General features: G+C 43.9%; 2 protein-coding genes across 5 annotated transcripts in view; one reads left to right on the top strand and one right to left on the bottom strand.

The window, feature by feature from the left end:
* MYO7B (myosin VIIB) overlaps positions 1-9624 on the bottom strand; it is a 72322-nt gene extending 62698 nt beyond the window's left edge. Inside the window, exons 1-2 of the mRNA XM_079130545.1 lie at positions 9487-9624; positions 2448-2489 (exon numbers count right to left, since the gene is read on the bottom strand). Of these exons, the coding sequence (XP_078986671.1) occupies positions 2448-2465 (18 nt within the window). The 5' untranslated portion in view covers positions 2466-2489; positions 9487-9624. The remainder of the gene's footprint in view (positions 1-2447; positions 2490-9486) is intronic.
* A 16802-nt stretch (positions 9625-26426) lies between these two features.
* Positions 26427-27791, top strand: part of IWS1 (interacts with SUPT6H, CTD assembly factor 1) — a 37956-nt gene continuing 36591 nt past the window's right edge. For all 4 annotated transcript variants that reach the window (XR_013762311.1, XM_079130442.1, XM_079130444.1 and 1 more), the window contains exon 1: positions 26427-26748. Coding sequence is in view for 3 of the 4 variants with exons in the window: in XM_079130442.1 (XP_078986568.1) it covers positions 26715-26748 (34 nt within the window). In the remaining variant the exon portion in view is untranslated. The remainder of the gene's footprint in view (positions 26749-27791) is intronic.

Raw genomic sequence — 27791 nt, forward strand, 5'->3', positions numbered from 1 at the left:
GGGGGATCTTTGGTCATTGACAGTGTGTCCTTTAAAGGGGATAGTGGGACTCTAGTCCTTTCTCATCTCCTTTGATTCTAAGCCACAAGGTGAGTGGCTTTGCTCCACCATGTGCTCCCCATCATAATGTGCTGTCTCACACCACAAGCCCAAAAGCAATGAGCCCAAACAACCATGCCCTGAAACCTCCAAAACTATGAGATAAAATAAACTTTTTTCTACTTATAAGTTGATTATCTTGAGTATTTGTTACAGTAATGGGAAGTTGACACACATTACACTACATTCCTTGAGTTGTGTGGTCTCAGGAAAGTCACAACCTCTCTGACCTTTAATTTCCTCATCCTTTGAAAGGTCTATTGTAAAAATGGAGTGTTACACAGATAAGGAGCAGAGTAGTTTCCAGAACAGAGTGGACCCAGGTAGATGGTATATCCATAGTAATCTCACCTGATTCTGCCTTTATTTAGCCACCACTTGGGCCTCTAAGAATTCCTTGATGAATAAGATGACTACCCTCCCCTCAAAGAACTTGGAATCTTAGAAGACAGAGGGAGCCTGCAGGCTTAATTGTGAACAATATGGCCTCAGGAGGTATCTTTCCAAACTCTGCTTGAAGTTAGTCACAAAGACTAACTTCTGTGTTATTTGGGAGACATTCCAGCTAATGCCTGTCATGGCACATTCCTTTGTAAATAGTTTTGGCTTTGCCTTGTGTTATGATTTAGATCTGGAATGTCCCCTAAATTTCATGTGTTAAAAGCATGGTCTCCAGTGTAGCAAGGTTCAGAGGTGGGGCTTTTAGGGGATGACCAAATCCTGAGAGCTCTGACTACATTAGCAAATTAGTAATCCATTGATAGCTGGATTGTCCACAAGGAGGTAGTACTTATCTGAAGGAAGTAGGTCACTGGGGGTGTGCCCTGGAAGGGGGAAGGGTTTATCTTGCCCCATGTCACTTTCCTATCTCTCTCTCTCTCCCTCCCCTTCCTGGCTGCCATCAGCTAAGCAGTTTTCTCCACCATGCCCGTCTACCATGATGTTTCTGCTTTGAAGCCAACTGAGCCTCTGAAACTGTGAGCCAAAATAAACCTTTCCTCCTCTAAGTTATTCTTGTGAGATGTTTTGATCGCAGAAATGAAAAGGTGGGGACTGGAGTTGTAGCTCAGTGGCAAAGCACTTGCCTAGCACGTGTGAGGTCCTGGATTTGAACCTGAGCACCATATACAAATAAATAAATAAAATAAAGATATTGTGTCCATCTATAACTGAAAAAAAAAAAAAACCTTTAAAAAAAAAAAGAAATGAAAAGCTGACTAACACAACGTGTTCAATGATTTGAACATTACACAATGTAGACATGTATCAAAACTCACATGGTAGGACTGGGGTTGTGGTTCAGTGGTAGAGTGCTTTCCTAGCACATGTGAGGCACTGAGTTTCATCCTCAGCACCACATAAATATATAAATAAATAAATAAATAAATTTTAAAAATCACATGGGGACTGGGGATATAGCTCAGTTGGTAGAGTGCTTGCCTTATCTGCCATGCAGTAACCAAAAGCCCTTTGCAACTTGAAGTTTTAGACAATTAACGGTTGAATCACAGACTAAAACATCATCAACTCTATTCTCTAATTGAAAAACAATAACCACCAACCCTAGCTGCCCATTAGTAGGTCAGAAGCTGCCAGGGTCCCGTCCTTGGAGCCCAGGGCTCTTGCTTGGTGATGGGCCCCCTCCAAGCAGTGTGGATCCAGCACCCGGGGAGAAGGGCTTCCATGTGCGTGGGAGAACTGTGGGTACATTTTCTTATCAACAAGGACTTTGTAGCATTGTTCTGGGTTTTGCGGGGCAGAGGCAGGGGTGGAAATCTGGAGAACAGGGAAAGATGCCCAGGTTGGTTTGGGGGCCCAGCCTCCCAGCTTCTCCCTGCCATACACACTCCATTTCAGGTAGTCTGAAGGCCTTTCCTAACTCCCAATAAGGGAAATTTCTTAGTATTTGTTGAATCAAGAGTAAATGAAAAGTTTGCCTGTTTCCTGCAGGCAGAGTCATCTCTTGGCCACTGAAGCACAGATATTTGCTAAAATCCAACGTTGCAACTTGACCCAGGGTCTGATTCCCACCATGTTCCCTGTTCCACAGTTATATAGTCACCTGTTTTCCCTAGGTGAAATCCCTATAGAGCCATAATGAGACAACAAATTTGAAATCCATTTTAAGCCCTAAATGTAAGAGGGATTACTGTGCATGTGGCTGCAAGTTTTCTAAAGAAAACTGTTGTCTTTAGATAATAGACTCTATCTTGTTCCTCAAACTCCTTATCTGTGGTATTTTTCCTTCTAGATCTCTTGCCTTTCTTCTTCATTCTTTGGAAGTGATTCAACTCAACCTTGGGTAACTTCCACAAATAATCCCTAGATTGAATAAATGCAATTCTTACCAGCCTGAACACCGACATCCTGGGTCAATAGCTCCACACAGCCTATATGTAGAGAGAAAGCAGAAGGTCAGTATGTCATGTTCCCCTGATGTGGAGCCCCTAGAGGTCAGGGGCTGTGCATGTTCATCAATGGGTCCCAAAGTGTCTGGATCATTAAATGGCTCTGAACAAATGAATACATGAGTCACAGTCCCATCCACGTGTGAGATGATGCTCTTTTAGTCTCTTTATCGTCCTGCATCTTTATTGAACAACTATTTTGTACTCAGCTGTGAACTTGACAGGGAGAGGGGTCCCTATCTGTTGTCTGGTTGGATATCTGTGACAACCAGTCATCACCACACATTCTAGCAGGTGCTCAGCTAAGCAGCCACCAGAGGAATAGGCATGTCACATACATGTAAGCCTCAAAGCACCCCAGAATGTGGGCGTCTCCCCATTTTTCACATGGGACACAACAAAAGAAAGGTGACTCAGTTAATGAGCACACAGCTGGGAAGTGAGCTCAGATCTGCCTCATTTCAAACCTGTCCAGGCACCTGGCTGCTCCAGGTATTTTGTGAGCAGATGGGCAGGCCTGATTAGCAGCCAGCAGGTGGCAGTGTACTCAGAGCCTCAACCTGACTGGTCTGAAGAAGTAGCTTGACCCTGACTTGAGCACTGGCATTTTCCCTTCCTCTAACTTAGCAGCGTGAGGCGGGTACTGGGTCTGTGGTGTTCATTGCCCTGTTTCCTGCACCTATCACGGTCTGCCCCAAACTTAAGTCAATACATGTCCAATGAAGAGGCACATGAAGCCTCTGGACATTATTTTGATGGTGGTTTTATTTATTTATTTTTTAAATTTATTTTTGTACCGAGATTGAACCCAGGTACATAACCATGGAGCCACATCCCCAGACCTTTTTTATATTTTATTTAGAGACGGGGTCTCACTGAGTTGCTTAGGGCCTCACTAAGTTGCTGAAGCTGGCTTTGAACTCACAATCCTCCTTTCTCAGCCTTCTGAGCTGCTAGGATTACATGTGTGAGCCACTGTGCCCAGCTTGATGGTGGCTTTGATGGATGATGAGGATCAGCAGCAGTGCCAGCTCTGAGAATAGATGCCTTCATCCCCAATTTAGAGGAACACAGAGGCCAAGAAATGCTGAGACTCTATCAAAGCTGTTCAACTGACATTATGGTTTAAATAGAGAAATGTTCCCCCAAAACCTGTGGTCCTCAGTGCAGCAAGGTTCAGACAATGGGACTTTTAGACACTGATTAGGGCTGTAATCTACTAATGTGTTAATCAATTAATAATTTGAATGAACTACTAGGTAATACTTTTAGGTAGGTAAAATATGGCTGTCATAGGGGATGTGGCCTTGGACCATGTTATCTGTCCCCGCCCCTCTCTCTCTCTCTCTCTCTCCTTCCCAAGTGTCATAAGCTGAGCAGATTCCCTCCACCATGCCTTCCTGCCATGATGTTCTGCCTCATCTCAGACCCAGAGCAATGGAGTCAGCCAACCATGGACTAAACCTCTGAAACCATGAGCCAAAATAAACTTTCCCTCCACTAAGTTGTTCTTATCAGGTATTTTGGTCACAGAGATGAAAAGCTGACTAATACAACTAGTAAGCAAAGAAACAGTCTTCTCCCCAACTTCAAAATTCAGCCTATTTACCCTACATCCTCTGCTTTGGGAAAGTGTAAAAGTCTGTCAAAATGCAGAGAAGAGCTGGGTATGTGGCTCACATCTGTAATCCCATCCACATGGGAGGCTGAGGCAGGAGGATTGCAAGTTTAAGTCCAGCCTCAGCAACTTAGTGAGGCCCTCAACAACTTTGAGACACCCTGGCTCAAAATTTAAAATAAAAAGGGTTGGGAATGTGGCTCAGTGTTAAGGTGCCCCTGGGGTTCAATCCCCAGTAAATGTGAAAAGGACCTTAGATGAATCCTGGTTCCTAGGCAGCTCTTTTGAGTTAAGACTGGTCCCTGTTTCCATGTCATATGTCTTAGGGAGGTGTGGAAAGAAAGACATAGAGGGGCATGGCCTTGCCTCTGGCTGTCCATTGTTTCCTGCTCCTGCCTTCTTCACACCAAGCAGAAACTTAAGGCCCACCCATAGTTCCCAGCTCAGTTGCTGTCTTCCTTCTCCCCCTGCCCCCTGCCATAACATCTGACCTCCAAACACCAGGCTCTGCCTCCTAGATGTCCCAGGCTGGTCCTGCCAGAACCCAGGGCATGGCCTGTCACATACTCCAGACTGCTGCTCTTCTGATCCCACTCCCTTGCAGCTCCTCCTGGTCTTCCAGTAGTAGAACAGCAGCACTGCCACTGCTGGCCTGTCCCCCTCCCCAGCGCCAGCTCACTCCCTGAACAGCTGCTCTCTCATTGCATCGAGACCCTTGGCCCTTCCACCTCTCCCCTAGACAACCTGTTTCTTAGCTTCATCTCTATTCCCAGTTAGCCTGTACCCTGCCTTAACTCTCTTTTGGGAAAAAGTGGTCATATGATACCCATCAATGGAACACAAAAATAAAAGACAATGAGCATACATGATGTGGATCCCCTGGCCCCTCCCTGTCTTGAGAATAGTGTTACTTCCCTTCAACTGACTCTTCTCTCACCTTGTAAGGTCCCAAATCTAGAGCTGAATACAGTCAGGGGTTGTGTCCTACTCCCCTAAAGACACGAGCCAGGGTGCTCTCATGGGCTGCACCTCCCTTTGACCTTCAGAAATGTGTGTGTGTGTGTGTGTGTGTGTGTGAAGTGTGTGTGTGAAGACACATGCACTCATGTACCCACATTCATGTATAGTCATCCTCACACAGGGAAGCTGCCATTTTCTGCCTCAGCACTCAACCCTGCTTTTATACATTATTGTGTATGTCTTCCCGACACCTATGAGAAACCTGAGAACTAGACTCTGCCTTACTCATGGAAGTGATTCAAAACAAGCTTGCTGAATGAATGGATGGATGAATGCATGTATGGATGGGTTGGTGGATAGATGGGAAGATGGAGGGATGGAGGAATGGATGGGTGGATGGATAAATGGATGGGTGGGTGGATAAATGGATAGACGAATCGTAGGAGGGTCAGTGGATGGGTAGATGGATGGATGAATGAGTCGATAAATGGAAGGGTGGGAGGGTGGATGGATGCATGGATGGTCTGGAAGATTGGTGGGTAGATGAATATATATATATATATATATATATATGGATGGATGGACAGACTTTCCTGTGAAGGCAGGTGAAGCATTGATCCTAAGGGGAAGCACTGGTGTATTTGAAAGTCTTTGCCTTTTGAGTGTGATATGCCTTCTTTCTATCTCAAGTCCATTGTCAAGCTGTAAGAGGTTTATGTGACTGAGACCTTGGGAGTCAGTGTCCTACCTAATCTCAGGAACCAGAATGGCATGATCATCCCCTGAGGGGAGAAGGTAAGTTGCCGGTTCTCAAAGTCCTCCACAGATAACTGCTAGTGGTCTGAAGCAACACTACTAACACACATTTCCAGGGTGTCACTTCACTGGAATATAGGAGGGGTGGGGAAGAAAATGTCGAAGACAAGTAGGGAGGTAGAGCTGGGGAGAAGATCAGAGTGTTGCTGGACTAGGAGGGGGAGGAAGGGGGTTGTGTGCTAGAGCAGTATGCTAGGTAGTGTGCAGAACACTCTGCCCAGATTCTCTCATTTAAATTGTACAGGGGCCCTGTACTTTCCTTGGAGATATCCCACCTCAAAGATGAGAAACCTGGGTCCAAGAAGAAAAACCAACTGTGTCTCTTACCTATGGGATGCCAGCCCTAAAAGGGTACCTACATTGGAGGACTTAGAATGCTTTGTTCACCAACGGGTTGCAAGTGTTCTTTGGGCAGAAGAAAGGACATGTGAGGCTGAGTAAGAGATGAGTAAACCTTGGAAGTTATTCTATACCAGCTGGCTACCCATTCCCCACAGCACCAGAGCCAAGGGTACCAGCCTGGAAGCCTTACCAAAGTAGAGCAAAGGCTGGCACAGTCTGGAAGGGCCACCACCAGGGGGAAGTAAGCAGGTGATAGAGATGTAACCAAACCATCTGCATTCAGGGCTGACCCAGGCTGGTCGGTGACTCCACATGGGTCCCAGAGAGGTTAAGTGGTCAGCCTTGGAGACAGGGCAGCCCATGAAATGAAGGGCTGAGTTACACTCTAATCATTAGAAGACCATTTGTTGGGCAGTTACTGAGTCAAAAGTTGCACATACAATGGTTCCTTCAATGACAATTATGTGTGGTATATAATTATTGTCTATACTCTTCCATACTTGGAAAAATCGAGGCTTGGCAAAACTAAGGAATTCACCCAAGACCCTGTAGGCCTGAATCTTCCAATATAGTAACCACAAGTGTCTATTTAAATTTAATTTTAGTTGAAATTGAGCTCCTCCCTTTTACCGGTCACACTTCAAGTGCTTAATAGCCCTGTGCAACTAGTGGTTATGGTTTGGGGCAGTAGAGAATATTCCTATCATCATGGAAATTCATTGCAATGGTTTGAATATGGTTTGTCCCCTCCAAAAGACATGTTGAAATTTAATCCTTCTTGTGAGGTATTAAGAGGGTAGAAACCTAATATTGATGGTGTTTGGAGATAAAGTCTTTGGGAAGTGATTAAGATTATGTGAGATCATCAAGGCAGAGGCCCCATGATTGAATCCTTGTGACTCTATAAGAAGAGGGAAAGCCAGGCACAGTGATGCAAGCCTATAATCCCAGTGACTGGGGAGGCTGAGCCAGGAGGATTGCGAGTTCTAAGCCAGCCTAAGCAGATTAGTGAGGCACTTAGCAACTCTGTGAGACCCTGTCTCTAAGTAAAATACAAAAAAAGGGCTAGGGATGTAGCCCAGTGATTAAGTGCCCCTGGGTTCAATCCCCGGTACCAAAAAAAAAAAAAAAAAAAAAAGAAGAGGGAAAGACCAGAAAGTACATACACACACTCCCTGTCTCTTGCTGCCATGTCAGGCCCTGTACCACCTCAGGACTCTGCCAGGAAGAAGGCCATCACCAAATACAGTCCCCCAACCTTGGACCAGAATCATGAACCCCAATAAACCTCTTTTCTTCATAACTTACCCAATATGTAGTATTGTGTTGTTAACAACAGAAAATGGACTAAGACAGCAATAGAGCACGTCCTGTCACTCCCCTGCTCCTGCATGTGATTCCCGCCAACAATGCCCAAGCTCGACCAGTCCTTTCTTTTCTCTGTATCTTTGTGGATGACATTTTCTTTGCCTGGAACATGCCCTCCTCTCCCCTGGCCATAAGTTCCTTTATAGCCTGGTAGGTCCCTTCCCCTCTTCTGCCTGTCCTCAGCTCCATGATTCTTTTCCTCCTCTGACCTCTCGTTGCCCTGAATTCTGTGCCTCTGGTATGTACTGGTCACTTTTTCTCTGCATAGTCCCACATCACAGCTGGCGGTGAAGGAACAGGATTTAAGCAGCCTGATTAACTGAAGAGATACAAAACAGTCTAAAATGACATTAGATCAGAAATCATCCCCAACTTCACTGTGTACTAACCACTCCATTTATTCCCTTGGTGTGCACGTGTAGAGTGCCGGTTCTCTGCTGAGCCCTGAGTGGCTGCAGGGGATGGAAAAATCCTGAGGAGACCCAGCCTATGCCCTCAAGGAGCTCATGGTCCAGTGACCTTGGGCAAGTCATTTTGCCTAAGAACTGCAACATCCTTTTCTGTGAAAGTGTAACACTATTCCTGCTCTTTCTCCTTGAACTGAATGAACATGGAGAAACAAGAGCCATAAAGTGCAGAGCTCTTTATAAATGTACAGAAGTAACAGGGAGATGCCCTTTTCTGTGTGTCAGCTCTCTGCAGAGCCCCACACTGAGAAGAGGGCACAGGAGGCCTGAAGGCAAATGCCTGCGGAACAGATCTCTGAGAGGTTTCACCTGAGTGGCGGGTGGTTGGGTGTCCAACAGGTACAGGGAAATGGGAAAAGCTTTGTACCCAACAGCTGTTGAGCTGAGTTGTTCTTTACTTGTTTGCTAGAGGTGCATGTTCTAGTCGTACTGAGTTTTCAAAATAAAATCCTGAACTAGCCTGTCAATCAGGTGACAGAATTCAGGAGTCTTATGGATTAGAATGAAATTCAAGTCCATTGTTATGAAGTGGACTAAGTGGGTGGCTTTGTCATGGGGAATACCTGTACCCAATTTAGGGGATTTGGGATAAGGGCCCACACCTGCCAGCTGCCTGACATAAGCCAGTCCTTCCTGACTTCTGTGTCTTGAATTTCTCCTCTGTGAAATGAGAATGGGAGGCACACTTAGGCTGGCAGCTCAAGGAAGACTGCCTGAGTGAGGCCATGGGCTGTCCCTCTCCTCAGCCACCTAATTCCCTTAACAACCCAACACCCCATCTGAGAAAGCTTTGAAGACAGGCAGACATTGTCTTGCCTCACTCCAGGGCCCAGACCTTTCAGAGGTGACTAAACACAACTGTCCAAGGTACACGGATCAGTCAGATAAGCTCAGACTCCGGAGTTGAATCCAGCGTCTTCCTGTGGGCACCTTGACTCTCTGGTCCTCAGTCTCTGTCTCCATAAAATGGAGGTAATGCCACCAGTGCTGGGAGGAGGCAGTGAGTCATCACTATGGCACAGCTGGGGCCTAGCCATCAATACCTTGATGCCCCTTGATTCTGAGGTGAGGTCTTCCAGCTGTGAGGAGGCTGTGAGCTGGGGCAGCCCAGCACTGGCCGTTCCCTGGTGCCCGTGTCTGCCCTCCTATAGCAGAGGGCCAGTACAGCTTTAGCTCTGCTCTCTCCCTCCCCTCTCCTCTTCCTCCTCCTCCTCAGCCTTCCAGGGTCAGCCCTGCAGCCCAGTGGACTGAGTCGCCTGCCTGTAGTTTCTGGTTTCCAGTCCTCTACCACACCCTGCTTCTAGTTCTGTGCCTCTTAACCCAACTCCTTTCTAGTGACCCTCCTCCAGGGAGCTGAGTCCCTCCTCCCTTTCCCCCAGCTGGAAGTCCACACCACGGGGGGGCTTACCTTGTCAGGACTGGGGTCAGTGAACTCCCCTGCCCTCCACCCTGGGCAAACTGAAAGAGCCCGGAAAGGAGAGTACCCAAGTTTCAGGGGTGTCATAGAGTAAGGAATAGAGGAAGAGGCGGAAGGGCCCCAAGAGGAAATGGCAGAGCATTCTGGGCCCACGTAATTTATTACAGGACTTTGTCCTCCTCTCTTGGCACTTCCACTCCCACATGCCTCCCGCAGCCCCAGCTAGCAGGGCCTCACAATGATTTGCTCTTCAGCAAAAGGGTGGATGCTGGCTTTCCTGGAGGCCATCTGGGCCTGCAATCTGCACACCTGCTTCTGGCCCCCCAAGCCAGAAGGGGGGTCAATCAGGTGATAATCTGGGGGGATCAGCATCTCTCTGGGTGCCACGGGAACTCCAAGTAAGCACAGGGTAGGAGTTATGCTCCCAAGCACCCAATAGCTAACTGGGAGCCATATTATATTATATTATATTATATTATATTATATTATATTATATTATATTATATTATATTATATTATATTATATTATTTTATATTATAATATAAAAATATATTTTGTCTTCATCCCTGGTTAATGTCACAGAGCTCCTAAAACCCTTAGAATTTCCTGAGTGGGTGGATTGTCTTTAGTTGCTCATCTAGAGCCTCTTTGATAACATTTGGGATTAGGCTAATGAGGTGACTTAGTTTGGGATTCCCAGTCACAGAATGGGACAGTCACCAGAAAGACCATGTGAGTAGAGTTGGAACTGTCAGTTCCACCTACTGACCTCTGAGAAGGCAAAATTCTTGAAGAAGATTTATTAGCTTCCAGATAGCTGAACATAAGGAGGTCCCTGGAAGGTGCTTCCCAGAGAGGGTATGGGACTCTCTGTTCCCCTTCTCCCACACCTTGCCTTTGCATCTATTCACCTAGTTGTTCGTCTGTATTTTTGGTAGTATCCTTTATAATAAACTGGTAGATATAAGTAAGCATTTGCCTGAGTTCTGTGAGTCCAAGTTTAATGGGACCTAAGGAGGAGGAGGAAGAGGTGATGAAAACCTCTGATTTATAGCCTGTTGGTCAGAAGTACAATGACAGATGATCTGCTACTTGTGACTGGCATCTGAAGTGGGGCCAATCTTGCAGGACTAAGCCCTTAACCTGTGGATCTGACTCTAAGTCCTGATAGATATTGTCAAAGTCTAATTGAATTACAGGACAGTCAGTTGGAGTCTACTGGGGGACTGCTTGGACAACTGGTCATGTAAATATTCTGTGTTCAGTGTTGAAGGGCAAACACACAAGGAAATGCCTAGGGCAATCAGGAAGTCTTATAACAGAGCTAAAGGCCAGGGAGCAGGAGCATGCTTGGGACTAGACAGCTTACTGTGGCTGGGACTTGAATGAAGGGGCCTTTGCACTATGAGACAAATACACACACTTTTGAAGGGAAGTCATCAGGCAGTGTGCTCTGGGAGGGTCCAGACTGAGGGGCAGGCAGTCCCTGGGAGTGGCTATATAGATAAGGGGAGTCCTTTTATGAAGGCAGGTGGATAATAGGGAGATCCTGCCCAGTCACAGTTCTTTCCTTAGCTGAAGAGAGGTCTCTGGGGTTCTCATAATTGACCAGTCAGGTTCCTTTCCTTTCCCAATACTTGGGAGGGTCTTGGCCCTAGAGGTAGAGATGTGGAATGAGTTGTCATCTTTTAGATAGAGTTGTGGTCAAGCCAGGGCAGCTACCAGGACCATGGGCCTTTTCTCGGAACACAGATAAAGAGGTGGTGGGAGAGAAAAGGGTAAAGTAGTCAAAGCACAAAGGTGGAGACCAAGTGGGCCCAGAGAGAGGCAGAGTTGCTGCCACAGCCCACTGCCCAAGAGCTTCCTGAGCTCCTACGGGTGGGCTCCATGGAGCCTCCAAACCGCCTCGACTTCTGTTGAGTTGACTCAAAAGTATTTCACTATCTTACAACCAAACAACCCTTGGCAAGGACTGGGAGTCAGGAGAGGAACTTCAAAGTTCACGGGAAACTACATGCTCTGATCCCAAGAGGCCACCTGCTTCCCTCCAGCCCGTGCCACACATCAAGCTCTACCCCTGCTCTGATTAGGCTTCTGTCCCCTAAGATCCCTTCCAGTTTCTGGCCAACATTTGCTTTTGTTACCTAACCAGGCCCTTTTTGCCCACCACACAGAACAATCATTGAAAAGACCAGACCAGTTTTGCAAACGAGAAAGTGTTTATTCATGAGGCAGCCAAGCGAGGACATGGGGGAGCAAACTTTAAATTCACCTTCCAGAGGATAGGTTTGGGGGTGTTCACGGGATAAAGAAGCAGGGTGGTCTGAGGTGTGGGAAAGGTGATTGGAGGCAAGGGAAAGCGAAGTCATCAGGGGTCCGCACGTGTCTAAACAGACTTCGCAGCTCTTCATAGGGCGCATGCTCGGGAAATGGCTGGTGTTGGTGTGATCTCAGGGTGGAGTTTGCCGCCCTCAGACGTCCTCAAAGCCATCATCCATCTGACACCTGTGCAGACCCAAGTGAAAGGTTGGTGGTTTCAACTGGTTTGAGATAGACAAGTTCCTGAAAAAACAGCGTAGGCAATGTTACCATCGTGACTCACACATCAGAGGTGTTATCCAGAGCAAAGTTAGTGGGAGTCTAATAGTATGTTGCTTAGCTACGTGACCTCTAAAATTGGTGGCAAAAGCAAGTGACTAAAAGCAAGTGAAGAGAGTTAAGTCCAGAGGGTTTATTCAGGTTCTCCCTCGGTTTTACTTTTTTGGGCTCCACACTGCACTTGGTTTCTCTGGTTTTCCACCACAGTTCGGCTGCTTCTCCTGTTAGTGTCACAGATAGGGACCCTCTTATTCTTTGACTCCAGACTGATCCTCCATGACCCTCTTCCACTGCCCTCAGACAAGAAAATAACCAACAGACACCTGTGTAGAACAAAATCATTTACAAGGTACTTCTGACCAGAGACTGCCTTATGCAATATTTGGTAAAAATTCATTTTAGAGGCCTACAATCTATCTACCCTTTTTTTAAAAAAAATTATTTATTTTTATTTTTATTTTTACAGACTGCATTTTGATTCATTGTACACAAACGAAATAGAACTTTTCGTTTCTATGGTTGTGCACGATGTAGATTCATACCATTCATGTAATTATACATGTACACAGGGTAGTGATGTCTGTCTCATGTCACCATCTTTCATACCCCCCTCCTCCCTCTCATTTTCCTCTATGTAATCTAAAGTTCCTCCATTCTACCTCTTTTTAATATTATTTATTTTTTGTTATGTTCAACATTTTATCACAAGTACTTTCTTACACTGTCCTAAACTTTTACCACCAGTCTTTAAATTTGGTGTGACAGCTTGTCATACAGGAGCTCTGTCATTTATGTACCCATCCTCCCTGGATGGACATTAGGATGTGTCCAATTTTTTGCTGTCCTATACAAAAATGCAATGAACAAATCAGTGCTCACAGCTTTGTTTGCATTTTGTCATTACAGGAAGACCCACAAGGGAACTTACTGAAGGCTTAAGGGCATTTTGTTGCTAATTTGTTCCAACTAGCATGCAAGTCCTTCCTCCTAGCCCAGGAGTGTAATTGCAAGGGCCTGGACTGACTACTGTGTCAGTCAGCACTGGGACATCCTGAGGGACAGTTCTCCTGGAACCTCAGCTTTCCATAGCTGAGGGATCTCAAGCCCTGGAAATCAAAAAGAGGGGCCAGAACCAGGTATGGAGGTGGACACCTATAACTCAGGAAGCTGAGGCAGGAGGATCTTATGTTCAAGGCCAGCCTGAACAATAGTGCGATTATCTCAGAATTTAAAAAATAAATACATATATAAGTAAAAAGGTCTAGGAGTGTAGCTCAGTGGTAGAGTGCTTACCTAGCATGCACAAGACCCTGGTCAATCCCAATAACACACATGTGCGCGCGCGCACACACACACACACAGAGAGAGAGAGAGAGAGAGAGAGAGAGAGAGAGAGAGAGAGAGAGAGAGGGGGAGGGGAACCAGGGTTAGGCAGAGCAGGTTCTTCCCGGTCGCACTAGTAACTGGCTCTCTCCCAGCCTAATACTACTTCCACTATTCTCCCCATGATGTGAATAGTCTGCTAACCTTTAGAAATATGATTCTGATCTGAGCCAAAATGCATCAATGAGACAAACTGTGGTTTCATCCATTTGTATCTAATTGACAGAGCCCATTGCAGCAGCATCACAGCAACTAAACTGGAGCATAGAGAGCAGTTTCTTTTAGCTCTAACAACACATCATAGAGTCACCTAAAAACGCTTGCTTCTCAGTGGCCCTAATCTTCCCAGTTATGCAAGCCCAGTTATTCATTAACCCTATAAAATAGCATGGCTATTAGTACAGATCTCTGCAACTGAACTACTCTTCAGAACATTCTTAAATTCTTCATCTCAAAAAGAGCTAGCATTTCATGAATGCATTCTTTGTACTGGGTTCTTTGCCTGTGCCATCTCCTTCAATCCTCATCAAAACATGTCCTCATTTCATAGCAAGAGAGTCAAAGTCAAAGAGGTTAAAAAACTGGCATGGGTCACATGACCCAAAGTGGATGTGATGAGAACCAAGGTCTACCTGGCTCCACACCCATTGCTTATTGCACTCTTACACCACACCAATCCTCACCTGAACCTGAACTCCCTCCTCCTGCATCTCCAATGACGGATGAGACATTCCATTTTAGAGACTTTCAGAGAAGAGGTTTCCCCAACTAGGGTGCCTTCATCCTGAGACTAAAGGAGGTTTCCCATTTTGTTTCCTTGGTCTCTGAGATATAAGGGTGAGGACTATCTGTGAAGAAATGAGTTAAATGCTCCCCTGAAATCACAGTTATGCACAGTGCAAGGTTGTCAGTCACAGGGCACATTCTATCCAGGTAGTTCAGGGTTTCTCAACATTGGCATTATTGGCATTTTTGAGGAGGTTATTCTTTTTTTGGTGAGATAGGAGGAGCTGTCCTATACACTGTGGGATGTTTAGTGGCTTCTTTGGCTTCTACCTTACTGATGTGTCCTACCCAGAGGTGACAAAAACATCTCCAGACATTATTGCCAAATGTCTCCTGACAAAGGCTCTCATAGATGGGAACTAATGTATAGGTCATATGCCCAGGTGCACTTGAGGGTGGGAGAAGAGGAGGCCAGCAAAGTCCAGAACAAATGTCCTCCTAGAAGAGGTGACCATGCCCTTGTCGGTTTCCTCAATGGTAAGAAGAAATGGCCAAGAAGAAAGATATAGGGAAAGGGGTTTGGGGCCTGGGCTTCTTAAAAGATCTCAATTCCAACATACTAAGGAAATGACTCATGCAAGCTGAAGACTTCATCCTCCTGGATCAGCAGCTCTGAGATAGTCATTCCTACCTTGGGTGGACCTGGGATTCAAAGTCCTGAGGGGCCAGGTGCATCCATGGTCTCAACCCTGGAGGAAAGTGCTAATTTCTGATGGTGCTTGATTACCACAAAAACTTCTGAGGAACACCACCAGAGGTTTATCCAAGAGAACAGGAGTGGAAAGGGAGGGGCACAAAATGAAAGGGTCACTTTCTTTAAAGAGCTTTGGGCAGTCCAGTGAATAAATCTGTCTTGGGCCCTGGCATTTAAGCCAAGAGTACTAGTCATAAACAGGGGGCCTTTGCCCCATGACCAGCATCAATTGCATCCTAGTGACTAATCTTATTGCCCTGGGGAGATTAAGGTATTTGGAAAGGAAAAATGTAACTTGATTATGTGGTAACTTAATAAAATAGACAAATGACGCTGATATGGTGATTGGTGGTAGTGATGATGATGATGAAAATGACAATAACAATAACAGCCACCTAGCTCTTAGAAGAGGGTGGCAGTGAGAATCTTAAATCATTTCTAAGAGCTCCATTTCTGACAAAAGAGGCATTGGGATTTAATTCTTGCCCCTGCCTGGAAAGCTCGGTGTGGAACAAGATCAGTTTCCTTTTTCTTCTGGTTCCACAGCTGTAATATTTTCCCAGCCTCACTCACAATTAGGAGTAGACATGAAATGAGGGTAAGTGATATAGTTCTGTCTTAGTTTGTTTTCTGTTACTATAATTGAATATCCGAGGCTAGGTAATTTATAAAGGAAAAAGTTCATCTCGGCTTACAGTTCTGGAGACGAGGAAGTCCAAGAGCATAGTGACGGTGTCTGCCAAGAGTTTCAAAACATGGTGGAAAGCAAAAGGACAAGCCAGTGCTCGGCATTTGGCTCAGTGGTAGAGTGCTTGCCTAGTATGCATGGTCCCTTTTATGAACCTAATCACCTCTTAAAGGACCCACCTCCCAATGTCACTACCACAATGGCAAATGTTAATATGAGTTTCAGAGGGGCAAACCGTATTCAAAACATAGCAACTATACTTCCAGACCAGGCCCCATGAAAACTTCCTGTGCCAGCCTGCTGTTCTCTCCTCCCATCTACTGGTGGCATGTAGGGAGCCCAGCTGTGGTTTCCGAGTCTCTTGGGGAATGGTGGAGCCACAGTGTAAAAAAAACGTAGAATTCCTGACTGACTGCAAGCAGCAGGGTGCCACAACCTATTGACAAAAACAGGAAATAAAACTGTATTGTGTTAAGACATTATTGTTCTTATAACAGCAGTATAACTACATGGTGAGTGGTTAACCTACCAGGATTAAAACACTTAGTCAGTTTCTGTGACTGTGAAAAAATACCTGAGAAAATCCATTGACAGGGGGCAAGATTTTTTTGGCTCATGGTTTCAGAGATTTCAGTCCATGGCCAATTGGCCTGGTTACTTTTAGGACTGTGGTGAGGTGGCACATTGTGACAGCAGTGTACCATGAAACCTGCTCAACTATAGCAGTCACAAAGTGGGGGGTGGGAGAGAGAGAGACATGGAGAGGTTGATTTTTACAACAGAGGCCCTCACCCCAAACCCATTAAACCATGAATCCATAAATGGATTAACCCATTCATGAGGTCAGAGCCCTCATCATGATCCCTTCATGTCCCAAAGGTCCCAACTCTGAATACTGTTGCACTGGGGACCAAGCCTTCAACACATGAGCCTTTAGGGGACATTTAAGATCCAAACCATAACAAAATACAATTTCTCTTCCACCCAATTCTGCCTCTGTCCTTCAAACCCCAGCTCAAACACACTTCTCCCAGGAAGTCTGCCTTGACTCCACAGTTCACTCTAGCCTCACCCTTCTTTTAAGTCTTATGGTCTGTGTTGCCCGTGTCACATACTTAACCTCTCAGCATGTACTTCTTTCATATTAGGACTTCCTGGTGGATTCTAAGTTTCTTAAGACAGGAATTTCTTTGGTTTGGATGTAGCTCATCCTCCAAGGTTTTGAGTTGGAGGCTTTGTCCCCCGCATGGTGGTGTTGAGGTAGAAGGAGGTTATTAGTCACTGGAGGTAGATGTCATGGGACCTTGGTTAGTTCTCCTAAGAGCATTGTTATAAAATGGTAAGACTGGCCATTTCCTATACTTTCTGGTGTCCTGTCTTGCCATGTGATCTGTCACACTTGCTCTCTCACTTCATCTGCCATGAGGCCTCACTAGTGCCAGGCTGATGCTAGAACAATGCCCTTGAACCCCCAAAACTGTAAAATAAGTAAAACTGTTTTCCTTTAAAAGGCCTCAACCTCAGGTATTTTATTATAGCAAAGGAAAACAGACTAATACAATAATTGTGCATCAGATCCACAGTGCCTAATGATAATTATAATGACTAACTTATATTGTGTCCTAGGAATCACTTATGTATATAAAAGCATTTAGTCCTCATGACAACTGTATGAAGTAAATAGCACTTTTATTCCCATTGACAGATGAGGAAGTTGAAGCACAGAGATGTTAAACAACTGGTGTACCCAAGGTTACACAGCTATAAGTAACAGAGTCAGAATTTGAATCCATAAAATTGCATAATGAATGAGCTTCCAGTGATCATACAATTTTTTTGTGTGTGTGGCAGCACTGAGATTTGAACCCAGGGCCACTCTACCACTGAGCCACATTCCCAGAACTGCTCTACTGAAAAACATTCTGGGCAGCCAGAGTCAAGGAGGACTCACATGCAGTCCCTGCACTTTGGTGTCCATACACACAGAGTACATGGGAAGGCTTTCCTAGGGAATTCTCTACTTACTTGTTTATTGGATTGTTTTTAATGAGAGAATTCCACATCTCTCCCCTTGTGTGCTTGACTTATTCACTTTCAAAGAATAGAATATGGAAAGAGAAAAAATAGCTTTAGATGAGAGAAACATAGAAGAGGATTACCAAGTATTTAGCCAAATGCTATGGGTTAAATTCATATATTGAAGTCCTAACCTCCAAGACCTCAGAATGTGACTGTGTTTGGAGGCAAAATGAGGTTATGAGAATGGATCCAAATCCAATCTCATTGGAGTCCTTATAAAAAGAGATTAGGACATAGACATATGCAAAGGGAAGATAGTGGGAGAAGGGAATATGTGAGGGAAAAGATGGCCCTCTACATACCCAGGAGAGGTCTCAGAAGAAACCAACCCTGCCCACATCCTGATCTTAAACTTCTAATCTCCAGAACTGTGAGAAAATAAATTTCCATCATTGCAGCCACCCAGTCTGTGGTATTTCTTATGATAGCACTGGCAGACTAACATACCAAATGATTAACATGGCCTATGATAATTCACACTCATATTCTGTGACAAGCAATTGACCCCTGTGGTCTTCTTCCCAAAAACTCATTGTCCCAGTCTAATCAAGAGGAAAACATCAGACAAAACCACATTGAGGGACATTCTACAAAATCTGACCAGTACTTCTTAGACCTGTCAAGATCGTTGAAACAAGGGAAGTTTGAGGAACTGTCAGAAACAAGAAGATACTAAGGAGACACGATAACTAGATTCAAAGTGACATCTTAGAAGGGATCCTGGAACATAAAAAGAATTTTGAGTAGAAAAACTGCTGAAATTTAAATAAATTATAGTTTCTTATGAGCATACACTATTGTTTTCTCAGTTTTGACAAATGTAATATAATGCTCAGTGGTAATGTAGGAAGTTAATATTAAGAGAAACTAGATGAGTTATACATGGAAACTCTACTATCTTAGCAGATTTCCTATAAATCCAAAGTTACTCCAAAATATAAAGTGTATTAAGAAAATCTTTTGAACCCCAGTTTTCAATTATTTTGGGTCTATAGGAGTAAGAATCGTTGATTCCTATGATAATTCTGTTTAACTTTTTTAGAAATCACCAAACTGTATTTCACAGTGCCTGTGCCATTTAACATTTTTTAGCAGCAAATGTATGGAAATCCCACTTTTCTATGTCCTTACCAACACTTTCAGTTTTTATTATTTTGCTTATGGATATTCTAGTTGATATGAAGTGGTATCCCACTATGGTTTTGATTTACCTAATCACTAATGATACTGACATTGTTTCATGGGTTTATTGGCTATTCATTTATCTTCTTTGAGAAATTTCTATTCAAGTCCTTTGCCCACTTCTGAATTGGGTTCTCCTCCTCCTCCTTTTTAAAAGAAATCATGAACTTATATTATCTTTAATAATGGAGAAGGGTTAAGCCCAAAGTCCATGAGAACTGAGTTGACTCACTATGGAAGCCAAAAGCTGTGGGAGAGCCCAGAAGTGTTTCCATAGAGATTTCCTTTGTCCTACCACCCTGTAAGAGACATTTCAATGGAATCACAGACTCAACTGAAATGCAAGGACAAGGATATGAAGAGGATATGAGTTTCCTGGCTAACCTCAATCCCTATCCCAAGCTAGCTCCTATTTTGAGCTAGCACCTTGGTAAAGACAATGCACTTTCCTTTGGGTCAGTTCATCACAGGTGAGATACCACAACTGTGATGACAAATATTCTCCTCTCCCACCCTTCTGTGATCTGTTACTCTTTGATTATATCTTCCTTTGTTCTTTGGCCACCATGTTTGATTTTTGAGAAGATAATGCTGAACAAGCCAGGTCCTTGTCACTCTACTTTAGTCAGCCTTTTCATCAATGTGATCAAAACACCTTGTAAGAACAACATACTGGAGGGAAAGTTTATTTGGGGCTCATGGTTTCCAAGGTCTCAGCACATAGACCACCCACTCCATTACTCTGGTCCTGAGGTGAAGCAGAACATCATGGCAGAAGAAAGCCGTTCAGAACATGGTAGTCAGGAAGCAGAAAGAGAACTCGCTCACCAGGAACAAAATATAAACCCAAAAAAGCATGCCTCCCAGTGACCTACCTCCTCCAACCACACCCTACCTGCCCACAGTTACTACCCAGTTAATCCATATCAGTAGATTAATGCACTGATTAGGTTAAGGCTCTCATAACCCAGATTTCTCACCCCTAAACTTTCTTGTATTGTCTCATACACGAGCTTTTGGAGGACACCTAATATGTAAACCATAACAGACTATGAGTCTTAATTCTGACTTTATTTGGAAGACACGCTTCCATTTTTTACTTTTTTCCTTCCTTCCTTTTCTTATGCTTTTCTTTCTTCTTTTTCTAACATTTCCCTTTACATTCCAAGGAACTGGAGTTGTTCCCATCCTCATCTGAGGTGGAATCCTACAGTAACTGTTTTAACTGCTATATGCTCACATTATTTTCATGTCCCTTATTCTCTTGAATGATGATATGCATGAGACCTTCATGTGTTGCTCTGAACTGTTCTAACTTTTGGTTGCCTTTGATGAAGAAAGGACATTCTTTGTCTCCTGTTCAGTAACCATAACACTGGCAATGCCAACACTACATAACTCTTTGCCTTTGTTCCCCAATGGCATCTAAATTTCTTTAGTTGACATTTGAACCAGAAATCCCTTGGCATGTTCATTGCTTGGTACACCTGGTATACAGTCTTCTGGCTCAGTCTCATCTTCTTTGATAAGCTCAGAAGGTTTTTTGTGAAAGTACTCCAGGTGTTTGAGCAGATGATGAGTGTTGACTGGCAACCTTTGCTCCTGCTTAGGTGACTCCTGAAGCTACCCTATTTCTCCCACCCTTTCTCTGCCATCATGAAGTGAGCAACTTTGCTCCAACATATGCTCCCCACCATGATTACTGCCTGACCACAGGCCCAAAAGGAATGGAGCTAACTGACCAGGGATGAACATGAACCTCTGAAACAGTGAGACAAAATAAATCTTTTTTTATAAGTTGATTATCCAGGTATTTTGTCACAGTGATGGAAAGCTGACTAAAACTACAGGAAAGGGGAAATGGGAAGTTATTGCTTAATGAGTAAAGAGTTTCTGTTTATAGCGATGGATAGGTTTGAAAATAGTGGTAATGGTCTCATTGTATTGTGAACATAATGAATGCCACTTAATTATCAAACACTTATAAAGGTTAAAGTGATAAATTCTGTTATATATCAAACTTACTGCAATAAAATAATGGTTTAAAAAATGCTGTGAGGTTCATATGGTCCAACCATGGTTCCAAAGCTGAATCTCTCTATGACATACCTGCAGTCCTTGATCCCATGGTCTCTGTGATGTGGAACTCACCCACAAACTAAAACTAAAACTAAAAATCCTATTGTAACTTGAATAATTATCCACCATACACATGTATGTGTTGAAATGGGGCATCTATCAGGGAAGGGTACACATCCATGCTTGCTGTATAAGAAGAGAACAGAAAACAGAACAAAAACAGAGACATTGCTGCTTAGATTTTCTGGGCCCAAAGATGTAGCCCTGTCATGGCAAATTGGCCCAGGGAATTTCTATATCATAGCAACTGAAGATTGGCACTCCCAATTTTAGACTATAGTATTAACCAATTAGTAGACTATGAAATTAATTTGGTATGCTATGACTTTATTATTCGCAGTTCTCCAGAGAGATAACCAGTAGGATGGATGGATGGATGGATGGACAGATGGACAGATGGAGAGACAGATGACAGGAGATTTACTATGGAAATTGGATCATATGATTGTGGAGGCTAAGTTCTTAACTTCTGCAAGTTAAAGACCCTGGGATAATAGTAAGGTGGCTCAGTCCAAGTCTGGAGGCTTCAGAACCAGAGAAGCAGATGGTGTAACAATCTGAGGCTGAAAGCCTGAGAACCAAGTGGCTACTGGTGCAAGACCTCGAGTCCAAAGTTGGAAAGCCTGAAGTTTTGATGTCCAATGTAGCAGAGAAATTCTATGCCAGCTCCAAGAGACCAATGCACTTTGTGCATTGCTCTTTCTGACCCCTGGGCAATTGGATGGTGCCTACCCACGTTGAGAGATTTTTTTCCACTTAGTCCATTCAGACACACATGTTAATCTTCTTTGAAAACACCCTCAAAGACACACCCAAAATAATGCTTTATTAGGGTTCTAGGTGTTCCTTAATTCAGTTAAACTGTCACCTAAAATGAATCTTCAGAATGACACAATTTAGAATCAAATAGAAGATGTCCTTTGGGGCAAAAGTATTATGTGTTACAAAAAACTAAAGGTTTCTTCTCATCCTTTTTTCCTTCCTCCAACAATCAATGCTTTGGTTTTTTTTTAATAATTTTCAAATTTAAAAAATAGTTACAAGTAACAACAAATATATACTATCCCCTTCTGTCTTAGTCAGTCTTTTGTCACTGCAACAAATTACCTGAGATTACCGAGGTAGGACAGGTTTATTTTAGTTCATGGTTTCGGTCCATGGGTGCTTGGCCATGCTGCTTTGGGTCTGTGGCAGTGCAGTGTGTCATAGTGGGAGTGTATGGCAGAGGGGGTTGTTTGCCTTGTGCTCACCAGGGAGCAAAGAGAAAGAGGAAGGGGCCAGGTACCCAATATCCTTCAAGTGCCCACACCTAGTGACCCAACTTCCTTCCACTAGGTCCTGCCTCTTTAAGGTTGCACCATCTCCCAGTAGTGCCACAGTCTGGGGACCAAAACTGTAATTCATGGGCCTTTGGGGAAAACTTACACACAAACCACACCTCCTTTTCACAGTAAATGACATATCATAACACTGTTCATCATTTTATATTTTTTCACTGGATTCATCTTTATAAACTGATTCTTCCCAAATCAGTATATAAAACAGCTTATTTTGTTATAGTTACATAACATTCCATTGTATAGATATATCATAATTTTGTGATCATTACTATTTAGACATTGAAATTATCTACAACCTTTTGCTATTACAAATAATGCCACAATGAACAATTTTGTAATACATCATTTTGTATGTAGTCAAGTATATCTGTGGAATACATTTTCTGAAGTGAAATTGTTAAGTCAAAAGACAAATGCATTTCTAAGTCAAAGGTCTTTTTTTTTTTTTTGGTGCTGGGTATTTTACCCAGGAGCATTCTACCACTGAGTTACACCCCCACTTCTTTTATTTTTTTTCTTTTGAGACAGGTCTCACTGAGTTGCTGAGGCTGCCCTTGAGCTTGTGATCCTCCTGCCTCATCCTCCTGAGTCATTGGAATGACAGGCATGCACACAGTGCCCAGCTGCATTTGTAATCTTTACAAACATTTCCAAATTGCTGTCTTTGAAGAACTGTACCAATATATTCACACCACACCTCATGGAAGAGCCTCCTTCTCTATAGCCTCTCCAATAAAATGTTATCCAATTTTTACCATTCAAAGAGTGACAAGTAGCATCTTTCAAGTGGGTCCCTGTTTTTCAGTATTGTGAAAAATCTCGGTGGGACAAATCCTGCACCTGTGTCCTACTGAGTTGTGAGGCTGGGAAGCCTGAGAAACAGCTCACAGTCAAAACTTCAGGTTTAAAATGCACTCATTTTGTTTGTTTCTTCTCTTGTACGGCCCCCTAGTGGCTCAAAAGCAGGATACAGGACCAGTGGAAATCGGGTTTCTCTGACATTGTATCAATGAACCCAAAGGGCCCTTGCCATCTTCTGATTCAACACCCTCACTTGACACGTGGGGAAACTGAGGCTTATAGAAAGCTGGTAGCTTGTTCCAACTCACTAAGAACAATAAACCTTAGAGCTAGGCCCAGAACCTAGTGTTAGGGGACAGACAGATGAGAATGGTGGGAAAACGAGGTTGAGAATAATTCTATATAAAATGAACGCACTGTGCTGACCCCCACATGCTTTCGTCATTCCTACATGCTTTTTTCACTCCCACATGCTTTATTTGCCAGAAAGCAATATGCCTGCAGCCCTGCCTGGCCTAAGTGAACAGGATATGTCACATTCCTCGGCAAACTACCTGTCATCTGCAAAGAAATGTAGGCAGGAAACAATATTGATATGAAGAACCCAAGTTACTTGGGAGAGGCATTTGGTCTTGTCACAGACCAGATTCTGGAAGATAAGAATAATTCCTCTGAACCAGAAAACATGTAAAACTGATTAGGGATCCAATTAGAAAGGCTCAGCATGAGCCAAGGGAACCTAGCATTTTCATGGCAATAGGTACTTGAAAGTCTGATGTCATTCTGCAGTCAATCAAAAGCCAAGAGGTGGACCTGGAAGGGACTCTTTGGAAACTTTCCTGGGATCCCCTAATAAAACTGAAGTGCAGAATAGTCATGTTGACTTGTCCCTCTCCTCTCTGAGAGGACTCACTCCCTCCCTTGAGAGCATCCCTTTCCCTTTTCCTGTCCCTTCAATAAATGCATTCCTGTCATTCTGAACAACATGTCTGAAATCTTTCTGACTTGGTCATAAGAATCAGGATTTTAAGAGGGGATCTTTGTACTGCCTTAGTTTCCTGGAAGGCCCCGTTCTTTTTCTCCTGTCTGAAGCTCTGCCAGTGCCAGGCTGATCCTTAGATTATATGGACTTTGACTCCCTTATATGTCCAGGGTGTCAGAATAACTTAAGAGTCTGGTTGAACAAATCTTATATTCATGTAGGGAACTCAGTGTTTCTGGGTTATCAGTTGAGGGAGAGTTTTCCTCCTGCGTACCTCATTATCATCAGCACTACGAGCCAACTGACTGGTCCTGGAGTGAGACGTGGGATAGGGAGATGGCAGTTCTCAAAATTTGAGGTGTCCAAGACCCAGAAAGCATATCTATGCCATTCAAAAACTTCTTTGCCAGGGGCTCCAGAGGATGAGCAGTTGATAAAGAGGAGCTCTGCCTTAACTATGTTTATTTGAAAGTGGTATCTTATTTCACTAACTAACTTGTTGGCTTTCTGAGTGTAAAAACTAGATCTGATGCTTCTTTGTAGTCTTCTGGAGCTCAGCACATTGTTATATGTTCTCTCTGCTTCAATTTCTCCATTCTCCAAACCACCAGAAAATTTAGTTATGTCAAAATTCCTCTTTTCCCTCTTGCAATTGCATTGGCTATAACCCAATCCCTTTCCTGTATTTTGGTCTTAAACTTCTTAGACTTCTTCTATATTCCTCCTACCCTATTTATGGTACAATCTTGCCACTCCTGCCCTATTTAGGTACAATCTTGCCCATTCTTTAGAAGAGATCTTAGAGTCTGGATCTCATATATCAAAGGTAAAGAGGCAAATATTTTAATTTTGTACCTCTGGTTCTAGCCCCATTAATTCTTCATTTTTCTGATTCTCATGACAGACTCAGAATATGTCATTCCCACAGTTGAAGGGGCAAAATTTGGATCTCAAAGCTTTTTCACTGCACCAAGAAAGAAATACCCATGAACTCTCTTGCAAGTACATGGAAATTTCCAGAGAGAAACCACCCTCCCCCTTTCTTCCCTTTCAAGTCTGTAACTGGGTGCTGCCAGCATATTCTGACTGGCTACAAAGGGGTCATAGCTCTCTAGCAGTAAGAAAAGGCCCAATTTCTACAAGTCTCCTGAAGGATCTTTGCTCATACATCCACAGACCATTCTCCAATCAAAAGGCAAGAGTGCTCTTACTAGTCTGAGACAAAAACGAACAAGAGAATGGATTTTATTCAGGTTATTGCCATAAGGGGAAACCCCAGATATGTATGATCTTGATGGGGTGGTCTTGCCTTAGACCTTTTTAATCAAGTGGTGGGGGGTGGGAGGATGATGGAATAGTTGGGATTATTATTAGGGAAAAGTCTATTGGTCAGGTGAAAAGAAAACATTTTGTGTAGCTAGTTTCAGTGTAGGGAACACTGAGTTCCCTACATGAATATAAAATTTGTTCAACGAGACTCTTAAAATCTCAGCTAATGTCTTGAGACCAAGAATGGAAATTTGGAGGGTCTGGTCCTGGCCCTATTACAGGTTCAGACAAAAGGGCTTGTCACAGGTTAACAGGGGATCGTCTGCAGGCTTTTTAAACTAAGTCATATGGAGAAAGGTGGTTCATTACAATGAGCTGTTCCAGGAATACAAACAGGCGAGGAGGAGGTTTCTTAACCATTCTGTTTTCAGGAGCACAGAACTTAGGTTCAACGGTTACCCTCTTCAAGGTTTCGGCAGGTGATCTTTCTGAAGGCAAAGATCTGTACTTCTTATTGTTGATCAAATGGATCCTTAAGGTGGTAATTAAGTAGTTATTTTATAAAGAAAGGAAGTAAAAATGCCTGAAGGAGGTATTGATCACTTCAGTTAGTAATGTATCAACGCTCGCTAGGCAATAAACTACAAGTCCCAGAAAACAGTGCGCCAACTCCTCCACGTATCGAGGGCGGGAATCTTTCCCCGAGCTCCAGGACGGAGACAAGAGTTACTTGGCCAACAGGTACGAAATGTAATTTTCGGGGTCTCCATTTCTCGCAAGAGCAACTGTGATGCTCCTCCAAGAAGGGTGAACACAGAGTCAAGCGAGAAACTTTGTTCCCATGCCAGACAAACCAGACTCCTCCGAAGGGGCGTATTTAACTGAAGCTCCCGCTCATTTTTCCCAGTAGTCTCCTTTTCGGCGGCGCGTTGCGTCATTACTATTATGTCTTCTCATTGGCCGATTTGACGCATGATAGCGCCTGCGCACTGCATTCCTTTGAGGGTCGTGGGCCGACGCCATTTTTGGTCTCAGAGGTGCTTCTGGGAAGTAGAGCGCCGACCCGCACTCCTGCTGGCTTCTCGGATACGGCCTTTGCTGCTGGGGCTCCCAGGTCGAAGCGTTCGTCTCTGCTGCTACCATTTTTATATTCTCCGAACTCTCCGGGTAGGCCGGAGCCTCAGCACCGAGCCGCGCCATCGGAGGTCACACCACCAGGAAGGAGGTGACGGGGGCGGCGCGGGGCGCGGACACTCCCCGCTGAGAGCCCGCCTGCCATGGACTCGGAATATTATAGTGGCGACCAGTCAGGTGGGTTCACGGGTTGGGGACCGAGCGATTCCTCGGCGGGGCTTGGCCTCGCGCCCTTGTGGGAGTGGGGGAAGAAACCTCGGAGACTGAGTCCGCCGACCAGCTAGCTGCGGGCCCCAATTTAGAACCTTGGAGAGGGGATTCTTGAGGGAAAGCCGTCTTCCGAATCGGTGAAGGTTTTTGCTGAAATCCGGAAGCTACTACTCTATACTAAGTACCTACTGTGTGCAGTGTTGGGAAAGAAGAGGTTTTTCCTGTTAAGGACTTTTCAGAAGTTACAAGTTTTTTTGGAACCCATAGAAGTTGTTCAGTAAAGGCTGCGGATCCTTCCTAGACTTTTCATTCCAAATTAGGGGTCGTTTAATTTCCCCTGCCACACTGGCTTCCCAGGATTAAAATGCAGGACCCTTGTTTGAGTTGTATAAACACCTTAGAATAAGGAGTGCTTCTCTAGACCTTATTGATGACTTTTTGCCTTTCCTTCACCTTAAATTTTTTCCTCTTATTCCTCACCGAAGTTTGGTCTTTCTTCATTCTTACTCATGTATACTTACTGGGCCCGGTTCTGCTAGCACTGGGCCAGGCAACCGAAATGTAAAGGTGAGTAAGGTAGGACCTAGTGGGGGAAAACAAGTTAGGTTATTTTTTCCCCTTTGCATTCAGTTCTATTTGTACCTTCTGTATCAAAGGTGCTTAGTTGTTAAGACATAAAGCTCTTCACTGTTTTGAGTTCACTTTGATTCCTTTTTAATGACAGCAAGTAGTAGTGATTGTAAATGCTTTTCAGGCATGCGCTTCTGTTTTGCTTAAAACATTTTCTGATGTTTTCAAAATAGCTTTTCAATTCTCTTGTGTTTTAAAATTGCTTTTTAAAAAAAGTAATTCCATGTATTATAGTGCATAAGTTGGGTTAAAAGAGGTAACAAGTTGAAGTAATAAGATAGCGGTTCCTGATACCTCCTCCACCTATTTTCCATTCTTTTAGTATTTACCTCGGTATTCTTAACTTACGCCTGACTTATTCTTGCATCATTTTTAGGCAC

Source organism: Sciurus vulgaris (genome assembly GCF_902686455.1).
Source record: "Sciurus vulgaris genome assembly, chromosome: 3".
Lineage (NCBI taxonomy): Eukaryota > Metazoa > Chordata > Mammalia > Rodentia > Sciuridae > Sciurus > Sciurus vulgaris.